At 48.0% G+C, this 19,090-nt stretch overlaps 1 protein-coding gene across 2 annotated transcripts in view; it reads right to left on the minus strand.

Annotated features, from left to right (window-relative positions):
• The window catches only part of SPEG (striated muscle enriched protein kinase), a 1,321,813-nt gene that overhangs the window by 77,343 nt on the left and 1,225,380 nt on the right, over positions 1–19,090 (minus strand). For both annotated transcript variants that reach the window (XM_069227158.1, XM_069227157.1), the window contains exon 39: positions 18,333–18,408. In XM_069227158.1, coding sequence (XP_069083259.1) covers positions 18,333–18,408 — 76 coding nt within the window. The remainder of the gene's footprint in view (positions 1–18,332; positions 18,409–19,090) is intronic.

The raw sequence follows: 19,090 nt of genomic DNA on the forward strand, positions 1-19,090 counted from the left end.
CCTCAAACGATTCTTGTGACTGATTCCACTGAACTTGTAATTCTTCCTGCAACGGTCTCATTTTGAGACGTGCATTTAGTACTAGGTTGACTGTGGAAGATATAATACCTAGGAGCGATTTGTACAACCTCACTGAAATGGACCTTCTTTTTAATATAATTGTGGCCAAAGACATCAGCCGATTCTGTCGTTCCTGTGTAAGGAAACCCTTGTTCTGCTGCGTGTCCAGAATAGCTCAGAGAAACGTCATTCTCTGAGTGGATATTGTGAAAGATTTTAATTTGTTGACTGTGAGACCTAGTTTTTGAAAGAGTGCAATACAGTCCTTTGTCGCTGCAAGTGTTTTTTGTGGAGTTGACGCTATGGAAAAACCTGATGACCTTGCTTCCTGAGAACGGCTGCTACTGATGCTAGACACTTGGTGAATATGGGTGGAGCAGACCTGAGTCCGAAGGGAAGGTCTCGAAACTGATAGTGAGTACCAACCACTGTGAACCGAAGATATTTGCGATGCTTGGGATGAATGGGGATATGAAAATAAGCATCTTCCAAATCTAGAGATTTCATATAGTCTCTGTTGTTTAGGAGATTTAGGCCCTCATTCCAACCCTGGCGGTCTATGGAGGGCAACGGAAGCACTGCCAACAAGCTGGCAGTGCTTCCAGGGCCATTCTGACCGCGGCGGTAAAGCTGCGGTCAGAAAACGGGAACCGGCGGTTTCCCGCCGGTTTTCCCCTGGCCCAGGGAATCCAAGCAGCGCCGCCATGGGGATTCCGACCCCCTTCGCGCCAGCCTGTTTCTGGCGGTTTACACCGCCAGAACCAGGATGGCGGGAACGGGTGTCGTGGGGCCCCTGGGCCCCTGCACCGCCCATGCCACTGGCATGGGCAGTGCAGGGGCCCCCTAACAGGGCTCCATGAAGATTTTCACTGTCTGCTATGCAGACAGTGAAAATCGCGACGGGTGCTACTGCACCCGTCGCACCCCTGCAACACCGCCGGCTCCATTCGGAGCCGGCTTCTATGTTGCAGGGGCTTTCCCGCTGGGCCGGCGGGCGGCCTTTTGGCGGTCGCCCGCCGGCCCAGCGGGAAAGCCAGAATGGCATCCGCGGTCTCCTGACCGCGGAGCGGCCATTTGGCGGTGACCGCATGGCGGGCGGCGACCGCCGCCCGTCGCGGTCAGAATGACCGCCTTAATATGTCTGAAAGAGTGATCATTCTGAAAGTTTGCTTGTGGAGGTACTTGCTTAGATGTCACAGGTCTAGAACAGGTCTCCACTCCTCTGTTTTCTTTCGCACAAGGAAAAAACGAGAATAGAATCCTTTCCCTCTCTGAGCCATCAGAACTTTTTCTACTGCTCCTTTGTGAAGCATCAATTTGGTCTCTTTTTTCAGTAAGTGAAGACGCGAGGAATGCGCCCCTTTTGGGGGACTGGTTGGTGGTTTTAATGTGAATTCCAAGGTATGGCCATAAGCAACTACATCCAATAACATTGATCCGAGATGATAGTTATCTAGTTGTGGAGATATTTGGATATGTTTGCCCCTACTTGATGCTGGAACGTTTGAGCAGCTGGTACTTGGACGGGGTCATTGCTTACGTCACGTGTCTCTGGGTTGATGTGATGTTCTCTGGCGAGCTCTGTGTTTAGAGAAACCAGCCGTAGTTGGCTGGTGATACGATTGCAATGTTCTGTATTGAGATTGGTAAAGCTGGAACTGCTGCGAGCAGTAGTAAGAACCTCTATGGGTGTAAACAAAACCTCGCCCCTTGCAACTCTGAAAAGCAGTCTTCCATACTGCAAGTCACCTAGGGATTTTGCAGTGTCAGTGTCTGTTTTAATGACAGGAAGAGCTTAGTCTATGTGCTTGCCAAAGAGCATATCCATGTCGTATGCCATATCCAGAATCCTCGTTTGCACTTCAGGTCGAAATGAAGTGGCTTTGAGCCAACCCTGAAACCTCAGAACAGCGGCACCTGTCAATTGTCTAAACCCTGTTGAGGATATATCCATGGCAGTGTCAATAATTTCAGAAGAGGCTCGTTCTCCTTCTTGCAAGATCTATTTTGCATCCTGTCTTTGATCCTCTGGGATGAGAACAATCATAGATTTGATGTCAGACCACATCTGCCTATCATATCATGCCAGGATAGACAAAGCGTTAGCAGCCCTCACTGTAATGGCCGACATGAAGGAAAATCTTTTGCCTATAGTGTCAATGCATTGTCCTCCTCTATCTGGTGGTACTGAGATAGGGGCTGCTGGATTTTGAGATTGTCTCTGCGCAGCTTGTGAGATTTCGAAATTCGGCCTCGGATGTCCCGTGAGGCATGCAGGCGAATCATCAGGAGCCCTGTATTTCTTGCCAATATGAGGTAGGACTGCCGACACTGTAGCAGGGTTCTTCATAATTCTAATACCTTCCTGCCATAAGTGGTCAATGATGGGGGTGGACCTTACTGATTTCTGCGCCTGATCCTTGAAATCATATAAGAAGCAATCCGAATGCTTCACTGTGATGGGTAGGTGAAATCTTTCCTCCACCCATTCCATAATAGAATGAAACCCCCCAATGTCTTCTGGAGGGGAATCAGCCAGAGGGTGTTGAGGTGGAGATGGAGTAGGAATGATGCAATCCTCCTAGTCGTCTGGCTGGGGCGGTAATTTGCCTTCTTCCCTGGCCTCATCCTCCGATGTGGAAGGATCATCTCTAGCAGGGGAAACAGCACGTGGTGGCTGTGTTATTCTGGGCGTAGCTAGGGGTGGTATATTTGATGTCAGAATAGAAACGGCATGTGGCGGGGTGGATGGAGATACCCCTGTCTGTGGAGGAAAGCGCCGTCTGTAGTCTGACAGCATGTCTTGGAGATCCTCTACTAATGAGCAAGGCATAAATACATGTTCCTGAGGACGATGGAATTCCGGATATTACTGTTGCTCAGTGTACTTGTGAGTAGATGGTGGACAATAGTATCCCTCAGAGTCCTGACTTTGGTCAGCCTCGTAATATTCTTCCTCCTCTTCCTGATATTTAACATGGAGCTCTGAAGGACTATGAGCTGGCCCAAAAGGTCCTTCCTCATCTGACTCTTCCATGTCTAAAAGGTGACTTGGGAGAAGGGGTGAAATGTTTGTCGTGTATGCCAGGGTAGGTTTATGGCATGTTTTTATTTTTTATTTTGTCGATGGTGTTGTCGTCGTCGACGGTGAGACCATCGACAATGGAAGTGTCGACTATGGAGTCGTCGATGGCAGTGATGTTTTTGATGTTGTCGTCGTCGGGATCTTAGGCATCTCCAAAGTTTAGCCAGTTCTAGAGGCACAGAGCCTCCTAGCACAGGGCCTAGTGTGCCACCAACCTTGCTTTTTGCAGTACCACATCGCAGTGGAATTGTCCATAAGAAACTGCACCAGCCTCCTGTTGATGGTGTATTTTGAGATAATGGCCCTTAGACATATGATATCTACAATATAATTTCTCAATGAAATAGTTATGTATTTATATCATTCAAAAAATTCAAAAACCTTTTAAAACCATCAACATCAGAGCAGTGGGTGTAGGTGATAAATGTACTTGGACCATTCATAATCCATAAACAATGTGAATAGAGTCCACGATCATAGTCAAGGATTGATAGCGGGATCACCAACAGAACTTTAACCGTAACTGAGACCGAGAACAAAATAAGGAAAGAATGGCCTTCAGAAACTGGTGGACAGTCCTGAAGCAGGGACTGAAAGGATTCAAGGAATGTTTACCTATTTTCACACATATGAATTGCGCATATGGGAGCACCAATCATGTTTATCTCCTCACCAACTTTGCCCATCTTGATGGTTTTGTTGTGTAGCCATTTTAGTTAGAGCTCCATGCACGTTATTTTAGCATACTAGACCTGCTGCTGTGCACTTTAACCTAGATATATTTTATTCAGCTTCATTTTATTATTCTTACACCAGCCACTTTTGCGGTCTTGTTTTATTTTTCTCCCTCTAGCTGTTTTTGCCTAGGCCAGCACTACGTTGTCAAACAAGACATTCTTGCTCACTCTGTGCTTCTTTCAAGGCTGCAGTGAGATAGGTTGCCGGTGAACGTGGTACAAGTTTTGTCTCTGACATTCATAGAAAAACACACATCCTTGCGTAGGGACATTTTCTCAGAACATCAGCTGTTTTATTATAAAAACACTTCACTATCCCTTACACGTTAGAGGGAGATTCCAACCAGAGAACCACAACTGTACGCTGATTGCTGAATGCTTCACTACAGCTGCTTATGCAGATTTCAGGCCTTTGCTCAGGTATGGAGGATGATGTCTTCCCAGGGGAACCTGAGGTGCAGAATTAGAGCATAACACACTGTGCTCTATCATAGCTTAGGCAAGAATTAGTCTGTTTACTGTAGTGACAAAATGGTAGCGCTATTTCTATGCTTTACTCTCCTTGTCACAATTTTAATCTTGTCATGCTGTATCGTCGTGGTTATTGCAGCCCACGCTTTGCTATCTAAGATGCAGTCGCTTCATTAAAATCTTATTGAAACATATACTGCCTCTGTTTGTCATTGTGTATGTGAGACTAATGTAATTGGGAGAAACGGATGAGACCTGAGTGACCATGGTTTTCCTGAGAAATCAATTATGTCATGCGCTCGGCTGCCCAATCATCCCCGCCCTTGGGTGGAGATGAGGCACTGCTAGTTAGCCAGAGCAAAACCTGGATTGGGGCGACAGCTGTCACCTGTAGTGGGTCAGACTCAGTTTCCCACACCGCAGGTGATTCTGCCGCTCAAAATCCAGTAGTCTCATTAGAATAATGACAGCCTAGGCGACAGTTTAACTTTTTGTTAATGATATAAATAAATAACCATTTGGCTGAGAAACCATATTGTAGATATCATATATAGCTGGGCCATTCAGTAAACCTCAAGTGAATTGTCACCAACTCCAGCAATTCCTTGTGGAGGAGGGTCTCCACCACAGTCATCTGATCTGCACCTCTCTCAGATGGCTTTACCACCGCAATAGTGAGGCATTCATCACCCCTATAGATCTTTTCAGTTTCCTTCGACACCTGAATGGAGTCTGACAGGTTCCCTGGTGCTTGGCCCACTGAGTTTTTGGATCCTACAGCATAGCTTGCATGTGCCATCTGGCAAGAGGCTAGCAGACCAAGAAGCCTCAGCATGAATGTCACTTAGACTGAGGACAGAGGCTAATACATCAAGATCACAGCCTGAATGTCCTGGACTCATTGTTTCAGAGGAAAGAACCCAAAGTGCACCACATCCAGGATGGTTCAGAAGGGGAGCCTCTGCAAAGGAGTCAGGTGGGTCTTGCCAGGCTGAGTGAGCACTCCAAAAATGTCAAGAGGTGGTCTGTGACTTACTGTTGAGAGAGCCCACCTTCACAGTAACTTGTCACAGTAACGTAAGACTGGTACCTCTGACCTCTAAAGATGGAGAGCGACTATCACCCTTACGTTTGTGCAAACCCGAGAGGCACTGGCAAGCCCGAAAAGGAGCACTGCAAACTGAAAGTGCTCCTGGCCCACCTTGAACCGCAGGTGGCAATTGCAGGTCTGCAGAACAGGAATGTGAAAATAGGGATCCTACATGTCCAAAGCCATCATCTTGTCTCCGGAATCCAGGGCAGAAAGTGTGAGCCAACATGAGCATCTTGAATTTTTACCTACGCAGGAAGGCATGAAGAGGGTCAATCTCCAAAATAGGATGAAGGCCTCCGTTCTTCTTCAGCACAAGGAAGTAGCAGGAGTAGCCAGTCCCTTTTTTTGAGGCTGGGTCCCTCTCTGTGACAACTTGGGCCAAAAGCATCTGCAGCTGCTAATGCAAAATGGACAGATGGTCCTCAGAGAGCTGCTCTGATGTAGGTAACAGTTCCAATTGGTCAAAAACAATGGCAGGATGTAGCTCCATTGGACAATCTGAAGGACCCACCTGTCAGATGTAATACTTTACCAGGCCAGAGAATTGGGAAATATGCTGCTTCTGATGGCCTGGTCACTGTCTGTTGGGCCCACGTACTGTTGTGTGGATGTGGGGCCTGATGCTGCTGATACACCAAACCCCTAGATTACTGTTGAGGGGAATTGCTGAACTGGAAACAAAAGCCTAAAGAGCATGCTATGGCCCGGCTTTCTGTAAAAAGCTCTAGGACCGAGTTCGCTCTTGCACCAAACAAGCCTGATATGATGCTCTTTCCTCCATTGGTAGTCTGGGGTAAGAACCAATCCATAACCGGCTTAGGTGTCCAACCCATTGGCATTTTGTAGGTCCATATTCTAATACTCTTCATCATAAAGTAGGCGAAACTCTTCCCCATCTCCTTTACTGTCATCTCAATATGGCAGGCTCTGGTTGAAGTACAAGACAAAAAGTTGGTGAAAAGTGTATGCGCTGCTGCACATCAGTGGTATAGTTCTTGAGACTGACTGGTTGAGAATTGCCTGCGCCACATCAACATCTGGTTGCAGCCACAGTTAGGGTTGAGATGAAATCAGCTTGGAGTAAGATACCACGATGGGCTGTGGCTTCTCCTCTGGCAATGGCAGTGTTGATGCTGGCACTGTCATTTGAGGTACCATTGCAGATTTTGTCACTGGACTCTAAGTCGGCACCAACGTTGCTGCAGGACCCAAAGAAGGTTCAAGGGCACAGATGGCACTAAGGATAATTCTACTATCAGTAATCAGACTGGAGGACCATGTGGATCTTTGCGGCCCGAAGTTGCAAGAAGCAGTAGCCAGAAGTGTGCGGAAGAGGGGCAGCATGGCCTTTCGAAAGGCTTTGACTTGCTTTAACATCTCCATTGGACCCAGGAACTCGAGGTGCATTGGAACTTAGGATGGAATCTATTCCTCGGTGGAATGCAAGCAATAACTTGAGTCAGGAAGACACCTTTGCACCTTTCCTAGATAATGGAAGAGACAGGAGGGGGCAAATCCTGCTTATACTTCTACTTATACTTGCACATCCCTGAAGACTTTGACTGTGATGAAGACCTGCCACGGGAAGGACTCCAGGAAAGGGAGCGGGAGCAGATCAACTCTCTTGACTTCAATCTGGAGTGGAACGTGCGTGGAATCTTGTGGGGCTTCACCACATTGAGCTTTGCTTTGTATTCTCAAATGGCTTTTGGATTCATGTGGGCACGGTTGTCGCAGACCTTGGAGCTGTGCATCAAGCCCAAGCATCAGAGGCACACCTCATGGAGATAATTCTAAGACATATGTTTGTGACAGTCCCTATAATGTTTAAACCCTGTAGTCTTAGGGTGTGACATGTTCCCATTGGACAGTGGAACCGTTTGAAGAAAAAGATCTCGTCATAGAGTGAAAACGCAACAAAGATCTTAATGAAGGACAGATCTCAGGAACCGCATCTGAAGGATCGCTTATATGTGGATCTGCTCGTCACTTCCAGAGGATAATGTAGTTGACAGGAAGTCACACAATGCTAGCCACCAACATAAAGGAGCACTGCTTCTTGAATTTCCCAGATCCAGTCAGGTGAAGAATTTTCTTCTGAAAGAATCAATCAGAAGCAGCTTTATGACATTATAGAATTCTTTCCTTCAAAAGGAGTTTACTGAATCTAAGCTATTTGGACAGAAAGTATATGAAGAAAATGAACAGACTGGAATTTTTTGGCCCACACCTCTAATTAAAGAGAAGCCACTGTATCCAACATCTTTGATCCAGGAAAGGGAGTAATCACAACTGATATAGTTATAAGAGGATAAACCTAAGTGTCTTCTGACACTATTGAAAAATGCACATCTGAGGAAATGTTCAACTTTATGTTGATAATTGAAGTCAAACTAATTGACTCGTTTTTGCAAAGAGTTCCAGGCGCTGGGTACCTTAGCCATGCCCTCCACCCAAAGGCAGAGGCTCTTGTCATGCCCTGCCTCCTGACTCAGTACATCCAGAATCTGTCCTTGTTACGGGGCAAGGACTGTGGATGCGACCTACCCCCACTGCTGCTCTTAAGACTAGAGCTTGCTGCACATGGCCCTTGCCCCTATGCTATGACCCTGAAAGTAGGACATGGCCTTTGACCATGCCTTGCACCCACTTCTTGCTCTCACCAGTGCCGACTATACACCACCTTTAACCACAGCACAACAGGATCTGGTTGCAAGATGTGGCCTACAGCTACACCTGCTCACAACTGCTCCAGAGTGAGCTGCACACGAAATCCACTGCAAACACAAAATGCAAATCACATGTGTCTTCAAATCATTATTTCGATTTTTTATGTGGTCTTCCCAAATGTTTCTCCTTTCTCCTGTAGTTGATTTGTGTAGGACGTTGGCTCTGTATATACGATTTCAAAGTAAGAAATAGTGTGCACAGAGTCCAAAGGTTCCCCTTAGAGGTAAGATGGTGGCAAAAAGAGATAATTCTAATGCTCTATTTTGTGGTAGTGTGGTCGAGCAGTAGGCTTATCAGAGGGTAGTGTTAAGCATTTGTTGTACACTCACAGGCAATAAATGAGGAACACACACTCAAAGACTTACTCCAGGCCAATAGGTTTCTATATAGAAACATATATTTTCTTAGTTTATTTTAAGAACCACAGGTTCAAGGTTTACAAGTGATACTTCAAATGAAAGGTATTTCATTCAGGTATTCTAGGAACTATGAATAATCACAATAGCATGTACAGTTTTCACAAAAATGGAAATAAGCTATTTTTAAAGTGGACACTGCAAAAATCAACAGTTCCTGGGGGAGGTAAGTAATTGTTAAGTTCACAGCTAAGTAAAACACTTACAGGGTTCAAAGTTGGGTACAAGGTAGCCCACCGTTGGGGGTTCAAGGCAACCCCAAAGTTACCACACCAGCAGCTCAGGGCCGGTCAGGTGCAGAGGTCAAAGTGGTGCCCAAAACACATAGGCTTCAATGGAAATAGGGGTGCCCCGGCTCCAGTCTGCCAGCAGGTAAGTACCCGTGTCCTCTGAGGGCAGACCAGAGGGGGTTTGTAGGGCACTGGGGGGGACACAAGCAGGCACAGAAAGTACACCCTCAGCGGCACAGGGGCGGCCGGGTGCAGAGTGCAAACAGGCGTCGGGTTTCAGATGAGAATCAATGGGGAGACCCGGGGGTCTCTTCAACGATGCAGGCAGGCACGGGGGGCTCCTCGGGGTACCCACCACCTGGGCTAGTCAGAGGGTCGCCTTGGGGGCGCTTCTGCACTGGAGTTCGGTTCCTTCAGGTCCTGGGGGCTGCAGGTGCAGTGCTGGTTCCAGGAGTCGGGTTCCTTGTTACAGGCAGTCGCGGTCAGGGGGAGCCTCTGGATTTCCTCTGCAGGCGTCGCTGTGGGGGCTCGGGGGGTCAACTCTGGCTACTCATGGGCTCGCAGTTGCCGGGGAGTCCTCCCTGTAGTGTTAGTTTTCCGCAGGTCGAGCCGGGGGCGTTGGGTGCAGAGTGGAAAGTCTCACGCTTCCGGCTGGAAACGTTGGGTCTTTAAAGTTGTTTCTTTGTTGCAGAAAGTTGCAGTTTCTTGAACAGGGCCGCTGTTCTCGGGAGCTTCTTGGTCCTTTAGATGCATGGCAGTCCTCTGAGGCTTCAGAGGTCGCCGGTCCCTGTTGGATGCGTCGCTGGTGAAGTTTTAGTTGAAGTAGGGAGACAGGCCGGTGGGGCTGGGGCCAAATCAGTTGTCGTCTCTGTCTTCACTGCAGGGCTTCAGGTCAGCAGTCCTTCTTCTTCTTTAGGTTCCAGGAATCTGTCTTCTTTGGTTCTGGGAGCCCCTAAATACTGAATTAAGGGGTGTGTTTAGGTCTGTGAGGGCAGTAGCCAATGGCTACTGGCCCTGAGGGTGGCTACATCCTCTTTGTTCCTCCTCCCTGTGGGGAGGGGGGGCACATCCCTAATCCTATTGGGGGAATCCTCCTTCTACAAGATGGAGGATTTCTAAAAGTAAGAGTCACCTCAGCTCAGGACACCATAGGGGCTGTCCTGACTGGGGGGTGACTCCTTGTTTTCCTCATTATCTCCTCCAGCCTTGCTGCCAAACGTGGAGGCAGTGGCCGGAGGGGCGGGCATCTCCACTAGCTGGGATGCCCTGTGGCGCTGTAACAAAGGGGGTGAGCATTTGAGGCACACCATCAGGTGTTACAGTTCCTGCAGAGGGAGGTGAGAAGCACCTCCACCCAGTACAGGCTTTGTTCCTGGCCACAGAGTGACAAAGGCACTCTCCCCATGTGGCCAGCAACATGTCTGGTGTGTGGCAGGCTGGCAGAAACTAGTCAGCCCACACTCAATCAATCAATGAATCAGTCCATTTATAGAGCGCGCTACTCACCCGTGAGGGTCTCAAGGCGCTGGAGGGGGGGGGGGGGGTGCTACTGCTGCTCGAAGAGCCATGTCTTGAGGTGTTTCCTGTAGGCGAGATGGTCCTGGGTAGTTCTTAGGTGTGCGGGGAGGGAGTTCCATGCTTTGGCTGTCAGGTAGGAGAATTATCTTCCTCCGGCGGTGGTTCTGCGGATCCGTGGGACGAGGGCGGCTGAGCGGAGCTGACGGGTGGGCGTGTAGAACGAGAAGCAGCTGTTGAGGTATTCCGGGCCCCATCGTGGAGTGCTTTGTGTGTGTAGGTGAGGAGCCTTAAGGTGATTCTCTTGTTGATGGGGAGCCAGTGCAGGTGTTTCAGGTGGGCGGATATGTGGCTGTGGTGAGGAATGTCGAGGATGAGGCGTGGGGAGGCGTTCTGTATGCGTTGTAGTCGTTTCTGAAGCTTGGCGGTGGTTCCTGCGTATAGGATGTTTCCGTAGCACAGTCGGCTTGTGATGAGGGCATGGGTAACCGTCTTTCTGGTTTCGGCGGGGATCCACCGGAAAATCTTCCGGAGCATGCGTAGGGTGTTGAAGCATGATGATGAGACAGCGTTGACTTGCTTGGTCATCGTGAGGCGGGAGTCCAGGATGAACCCGAGGTTGTGTGCGTGATCCGAGAGGGTTGGTGTGGTGGCCAGCGCCGTGGCCCACAAGGAGTCGTCCCAGGTGGATGGGGATTGTCTGAGGATGAGGACCTCTGTCTTGTCTGAGTTCAGTTTTAGGCGGCTGAGCTTCATCCATTACGCGACGTCTTTCATTCCTTCCTGTAGGTTGGTTTTGGCAGTGGCTGGGTCTTTGGTGAGGGAGAGTATCAGCTGGGTGTCGTCGGCGTAGGAGATGATGGTGACTGGAAGTCTGGTGTGATTTCAGGGGGCATCGCTATGATGCCCTCTGGGTGTATTTTACAATAAAGTGCACACTGGCATCAGTGTGGATTTATTGTGGTGAGAAGTTTGATACCAATCTTCCCAGTATTCAGTGAAACCATTACTGTGCTGTGGAGTTCGTGATGACAAACTCCCAGACCATATACTCAATATGGCTACACTGCACTTACAATGTCTAATAATGGACTTAGACACAGTAGGGGCATAGTGCTCATGCACATATGCCCTCACCTGTGGTATAGTGCACCCTGCCTTAGGGCTGTAAGGCCTGCTAGAGGGGTGACTTATCTATGCCATAGGCAGTGTGAGGTTGGCATGGCACTCTGAGGGGAGTGCCATGTCGACTTAGTCATTTTCTCCCCACCAGCACACACAAGCTGTGAAGCAGTGTGTATGTGCTGAGTGAGGGGTCCCCAGGGTGGCATAAGACATGTTGGAGCCCTTAGAGACCTTCCCTGGCATCAGGGCCCTTGGTACTAGGGGTACCAGTTGCAAGGGACTTACCAGAGTGCCAGGGTTGTGCCAATTGTGGAGACAAAGCTACAGTTTGGGGAAAGAACACTGGTGCTGGGGCCTGGTTACCAGGGTCCCAGCACACTTTCAAATCATAACTTGGCATCAGCAAAGGCAAAAAGTCAGGGGGTAACCATGCCAAGGAGGCATTTCCTTACACAACACTCCCCCCCCCTAAAAAAAGAAAGAGGATGAGACTAACCTTTCCCAAGACAGTCTTTATTTTCTAAGTGAAAGAACCTGGAAAGGCCATCTGCACTGGCATGGGCAGTCCCAGGGCTGTGTTCCACTATAAAGTCCATTCCCTGGAGGGATATGGACCACCTCAACAGGTTAGGATTTTCACCTTTCATTTGCATTAGCCATCTGAGAGGTAAGTGGTCAGTCTGAACTAGAAAGTGAGTACCAAAGAGGTATGGTCTCAGCTTCTTCGGGGACCAGACCACAGCAAAGGCCTCCCTCTCAATGGCACTTCAACGCTGCTCCCTGGGGAGTAACCTCCTGCTAATGAAAGCAACAGGCTGGTCAAGGCCATCATCATTTGTTTGGGACAGAACTGCCCCTATCCCATGTTCAGAGGCATCAGTATGCACAATGAACTGCTTGGAGTAATCTGGAGCTTTGAGAACTGGTGCTGTGCAAATAGCTTGTTTCGGGGTGTCAAAGGCCTGTTGGCATTCTACAGTCCAGTTTACCTTCTTGGGCATTTTCTTAGAGGCAAGTTCTGTGAGGGGTGTCACTATGGATCCATATCCCTTCACAAACCTCCTAACCAGTCAAGCCAAGGAATACCCTGACTTGAGTCTGGGTTTTTGGAGCTACCCAGTCCAGAATAGTCTGGATCTTGGATTGGAGTGGCTGAACTTGGCCTCCACCTACAAGGTGTCCCAAATAAACCACAGTACCCTGCCCTATCTGACATTTGGGTGCCTTGATAGAGAGGCCTGCCGTTTGCAGGGCCTGCAAAACCTTCTTCAGGTGGACCAGGTGATCCTGCCAGCTGGAGCTAAAGACAGCAATATCATCAAGATAAGCTGCACTAAAGGATTCCAAGCCAGCAAGGACTTGATTCACCAACCTTTGGAAGGTGGCAGGGGCATTCTTTAAGCCAAAGAAGGGCATCACAGTAAACTGACAGTGCCCATCAGGTGTAGAGAATGCTGTCTTTTCTTTTTCTCCTGGTGCCATTTTTATTTGCCGATACCCTGCTGTCAAGTCAAAGGTACTCAAGTATTTGGCAGCACCCAATTTATCAATTAACTCACCTGCCCTTGGAATGGGATGGGCATCTGTCTTGGTGACAGAATTAAGTCCTCTGTAGTCCACACAAACCTCATCTCTCTCTTGCCATCCTTTGTGTGAGGTTTGGGGACTAAGGGCCAGATGTAGAAAAACTCCAAATTGCGACTTGCAATTTGCGAGTCCCTACGACTCGCAAATTGCAAGTCGCAATTTGATATGCAGAAAGGTGTCTCAGACACCTTCTGCAACTCGCAATGGGGTCGCAAAGACCCACCTCATTAACATTAATGAGGTGGGTCGCAGTTTGTGACTCCATTGCGAGTATGGGCACTCACGGGCATGGTGGCCTGCTGGAGACAGCAGACCACCATGCCCGTGACTGCTTTTCAATAAAGCATTTTTTTTTTCTAAGTGCAGCCCGTTTTCCTTAAAGGAAAATGGGCTGCACTCTGAAAAAAAAACCGAAACATTTAGTTTCGGATTTTTTCAGGGCAGGTAGTGGTCCATTGGACCACCGCCTGCTCTGAAAAAATATTTTCTATTCCAGTCACAAAGGGGAAGGGGTCCCACGGGGACCCCTTCCCGTTTGCGACTGGGTTCCCATCCACTTCAAGTGGATGGTAACTGCGATTCCATTTGCGACCGCTTTTGCGGTCGCAAATGGAATTGAATCGCATTGCGAGTCGCAAATAGGAAGGGAACACCCCTTCCTATTTGCGAGTCGGAAATGCATTTTGCGAGTCGGATCTGACTCGCAAAATGCATTTCTGCATAGCAAAGAGGCATTTGCGCCTTGCAAACGGCGATTTTCGCTATTTGCGACGCAAAATCTCTTTGCTACATCTGGCCCTAAGACCACTGGGCTAGCCCAGGCGCTGTCAGAGTGCTCAATGACTCCCAATTCCAGCATCTTGTGGACTTCCACTTTGATGCTTTCCTTAACTTGGTCAGACTGTCTGAAAATGTTGCTTTTGACAGGCATGCTGTCTCCTGTGTCCACATCATGGGTAAACAGGTGTGTCTGACCAGGGGTTTAGGAAAGGAGCTCAGCAAACTGTTGTAGGACTTTCCTACAGTCAGCTTGCTGTTGGCCAGAGAGGGTGTCTGAGTAGATCACTCCATCTACTGAGCCATCTTTAGGGTCAGTGGAGAGGAGATCAGGGAGAGGTTCACTCTCAGCTTCCTGGTCCTCATCTGTAACCATTAACATGTTTACATCTGCCCTGTCATGAAAGAGTTTGAGGCGGTTCACATGGATCACCCTTTTGGGGGTCCTGCTAGTGCCTAGGTCTACCAGGTAGGTGACCTGACTCTTTCTCTCTAGCACTGGGTAAGGGCCACTCCATCTGTCCTGAAGTGCCCTGGGAGCCACAGGCTCCAGAACCCAGACTTTCTGCCCTGGCTGAAACTCAACCATAGCAGCCTTTTGGTCATACCACATCTTCTGGAGTTGCTGGCTGGCCTCAAGGTTTTTACTTGCCTTTTCCATGTACTCTGCCATCCTGGAACGTAGGCCTATACATAGTCCACTATATCTTGCTTAGGCTCATGAAGAGGTCTCTCCCAGCCTTTTTTCACAAGAGCTAGTGGTCCCCTTACAGGATGGCCAAACAGAAGTTCAAAGGGAGAAAACCCTACTCCCTTCTGAGGCACCTCTCTGTAGGCGAAAAGCAGACATGGCAAGAGGACATCCCATCTCCTTTTGAGCTTTTCAGGGAGCCCCATGATCATGCCCTTCAATGTCTTGTTAAACCTTTCAACAAGACCATTGGTTTGTGGATGGTATGGTGTGGTGAATTTGTAAGTGACCCCACACTCATTCCACATATGTTTATGGTATGCTGACATGAAGTTGGTACCTCTGCCAGAAACCACCTGCTTAGGAAATCCCACTCTGGTAAAGATACCAATGAGTGCTTTGGCTACTGCAGGGGCAGTAGTGGATCTAAGGGGAATTGCTTCAGGGTACCTAGTAGCATGATCCACTACTACTAGGATATACTGATTCCCAGAGGCTGTGAGAGGTTCAAGTGGACCCACTATGTCCACCCCCACACTTTCAAAGGGGACCCCCACCACTGGAAGTGGAGTGAGGGGGGCCTTTGGATGGCCACCTGTCTTACCACTGGCTTGACAGGTGGCACAGGAGGCACACAACTCCTTGACTTTCTGGGACATGTTGGGCCAATAGAAATGGTTGACTAACCTCTCCCATGTCTTGGTTTGTCCCAAATGCCCAGCAAGTGGAATGTCACGGGCTAAGGTCAGAATGAACTCCCTAAACTCCTGAGGCACTACCACTCTCATAGTGGCACCAGGTTTGGGATATCTTGCCTCAGTGTAAAGGAGTCCATCTTTCCAATAGACCCTGTGTGTTCCACTGACTTTTCCTTTTGTTTCCTCAGCAGTTTGCTGCCTAAGACCTTCAAGAGAGGGACAGGTTTCTTGCCCCTTACAAAGCTGTTCCCTTGTGGGTCCCGCTGGGCCTAAGAGTTCAACCTGATAAGGTTCCAACTCCATAGGCTCAGTTCCCTCAGAGGGTAGAACTTCTTCCTGGGAAGAGAGGTTCTTTTTCTTTTGCTGTGTTGAAGCTGGTTCCACTGTTTTCTTTCCTTTTCTCTTGGAGGGTTGGGCCATTATTCCAGACTCCAACACCTCTTTTTCACCCTGAGCCTTGCACTGTGCCCTTGTCTTGACACACACCAGTTCAGGGATACCCAGCATGGCTGCATGGGTTTTGAGTTCTACCTCAGCCCATGCTGAGGACACCAGGTCATTTCCAAGCAAACAGCCTCTGGGATAGCAGAGGAGACTACCACCTGTTTCAGGCCAGTGACCCCTCCCCATTCTAAAGTTACCATAGCCATGGGATGTACTTTAGTCTGATTGTCAGCGCTGGTGACTGGATAAGTTTGTCCACTAAGGTATTGTCCTGGGGAAACCAGTTTGTCTGTCACCATTGGGACACTGGCACCTGTATCCCCCAGGGCTTCTACACTAGTCCCATTAATTAAGAGTTGCTGCCTGTATTTTTGCATATTAGGGGGCCAGGCAGCTAGTGTGGCTAAGTCCACCCCACCCTCGGAAACTAATGTAGCTTCAGTGTGAACCCTGATTTGCTCTGGGCACACTGTTGATCCCACTTGGAGGCTGGCTATTCAAGTGCTAACTGGAGTAGTAGTAGAAGTGGAACCTTTCTTGGGACAAGCCTTGTCTCCAGTTTGGTGTCCCTGCTGATTACAGCTACGACAGGTCTTTTTGGGATCAAAGTTTTTACCCTTGTACCCAAATGTGGATTGTGAAGAGGCTTTGTACCCTCCCTCCTGAGCAGGTTTTTGGGGCCCTGTAGAAGACTACTTTTTCCCTTGGATGTCTCAACACTCTTCCCCTGGGGAGTCTTTGTGACCCCTTTCTTTTGGTCACCCCCTGTGGAAGTCTTGGTCACCCTAGTCTTGACCCAATGGTCTGCCTTCTTTCCCAATTCTTGGGGAGAAATTGGACCTAGATCTACCAGATGCTGATGCAGTTTATCATTGAAACAATTACTTAAAAGGTGTTCTTTCATAAACAGATTGTACAGCCCATCATAATCATTTACACCACTGTCATTAATCCAACCATCCAGTGTTTTGACTGAGAAATCAACTAAATCAACCCAAGTCTGGCTCGAGGATTTTTTAGCCCCCCTGAACCTAATCCTGTACTCCTCAGTTGAGAATCCAAAGCCCTCAATCAGGGTAGCCTTCATGAGGTCATAGGATTCTGCATCTTTTCCAGAGAGTGTGAGGAGTCATGAAAAAGACTACCATAGAGGAAGATCCAGCAAGAGAAGACACTAAAACACCGGCATCATCATCATTCTGGTCACTCTCACAATTCTAGACACCGATCGATGTCGAGGCATACGAGGCATTCTTGTACCATAACAAAATCCCCTGGTAAAGCTGACTAAAATCAGGAATAAATGCATGCAAATATTGAAGACAGCAGAGTTTCAATCACTCCTTTCTACTCACTTGCTTAAAATTAAAAATCTGGTCTTGAGCCACTGGGGGAGTTGTAGCTCTGTGTCTCTTCACTGCTTCATCTTTGTGACTGGAGTGGTCGTCACACAATGAGGTGAATAGACTAGATATAGGTCCCAACTATAAGCTGCAATTGTAAACACTGATGCGTGTGGGAACACCCCACAAGTACTATGCAATTAAAAGTTCATTTTCATTGAACACAGAATAACTATGCCAGGTCAAATTATTCGAGGTAATCAATTTTCAATGGGGATTAACACTCCCATTTACCACTGGTTGAAACAGGTAGCAAAGGATACAGGAGTTTGGGGATTCTGTAGTTTGGAAATCTCAGGTGGAGGGCATTCCAGGAGAAGAGGAGGATGTATGCTGGTTTGGGGTGTTGGGTGGGGGGTATTGTGAGGGGGAGAATACATTCTGAGCTCTCCATGCCTTTGTTGAGGATAATGGGGGAGCTGACCTGCGCTTGAACTGGCTCGGCGCACTCAGGAAATACGGGTACTGGTGTACTGGGCCAGGATTGTACTACTGAGTAATGACCTCCGGAATATCGTGCTAGAGGAATATCGAGGACAGAATATTAATATTAAGGGACACAATACCAAAAGGTAAGTATATACAGGGGAGTAAAGAGAAGAAGTTAGATATGAAAAATCTACTCACTTGTTGATATTTGTTTCTGATATTTTGTCCTTGCTATTTTGTCCCATCGATATTGAGGGGGTCGATATTCAGGGTGCACCCACTGGGCTGGTTATAATCAGATTGCTGCAGGGTTTTGTTCTCATGCCAATAAGTGGGAGGAAGGGGCGGGAGCATGCAGGGTGCTTCTTCTGCTCCCCCATGCTGAAATATGCAGGTGGGTGGGTGGGACTCAGGCGCAGCAAGTGCCTGCCGTTAACTCTGCAGGTGGCTCTGATGGTTCCGGGCCTATAACTACCTAGTGTGGAGTTTCAGAGCCCAGTAATTATGGCCACAAGAACACCAGGAAAGACGTAGTTGCCCAGAGCAGTATCCCCTGAGGATACCTCTCCAGGCAACTCATAATGGGCCCAGTGAGGATTTTTACTATGCATAGCTATCTTTGTTTACACATTATAGCAGGTCTAATATTTAACAATGTAATGTTTTATTTACAGCAATTATAACAATAATAACAAAGATGAGCAATTCTAAGCAGTCAGGATGTAATGATATTACTCTTAAGACTAACACAGTGATCCGAGGTACTATGCAGTCCAGGTGTGGCATCGTCAAGGTATGCTAACATTTCGAGTTACTAAAATTGGTGTGTGGGAGTACTTACATGATATATGTGATAACTCCCACACCCCAGATATCTGCAGCAGATCCCACTGGGTCAGCCTTCACCATTTCTGGTGCTGGTGAGAAAATGAGGAAAAAAGATTTATGTTACAGGCAGTGAGGGGCAGAAGCAGCTCTCCTCTCCACCATGCTGACAACTCATGCTCTTTGCTATTCTCCACTCTCTAGGTTGACATTTCTCCGGTACCACACACAATGAAAGCAGGTAAACACTCATGTCATCGTCCTCATTGCTCCAAGCACAATAAAAGGCAGAAAATAGGTACATGATAGTTCTGAATAAAGATTGAAAGAAAAAAACAAAAAGCGTTGAATACCACTGAAGTACATTCTAATGAAGAATAAAGACATGTAGACAACTTCAAAATGGCACCACAAACATTTCCCAATTGAGAATTCCAGATAGAAAGAATGAAGCGATGTAACTAAAATGTTCCTTACCTCTGACTGCAGTGCTCCAGCATGGGTATATTTCATAGTCACATGCTTACAGCACTCCCTGTCTTTGAGCTAGGAGTCCCATGGTGACTTCAAACGTGAAGCATAATCTCAACACAGACTAAAATTCCCAAAACGTTGTCTCTTTAGTAGCACAAGCTCCTCATTGAAAGAGACCCAAACTTCAACCAACAAAGCACAAGAGGCCACCATACCTCAGACGTCATAGCACAAACATGGAAGGAGTATAACAGGATGGTGTGCCTCTGTTCTGGAGGAAGGTACAGTGTATCTGCATCT

Source organism: Pleurodeles waltl, chromosome 3_2, assembly GCF_031143425.1.
Source record: "Pleurodeles waltl isolate 20211129_DDA chromosome 3_2, aPleWal1.hap1.20221129, whole genome shotgun sequence".
NCBI classification, from domain to species: domain Eukaryota; kingdom Metazoa; phylum Chordata; class Amphibia; order Caudata; family Salamandridae; genus Pleurodeles; species Pleurodeles waltl.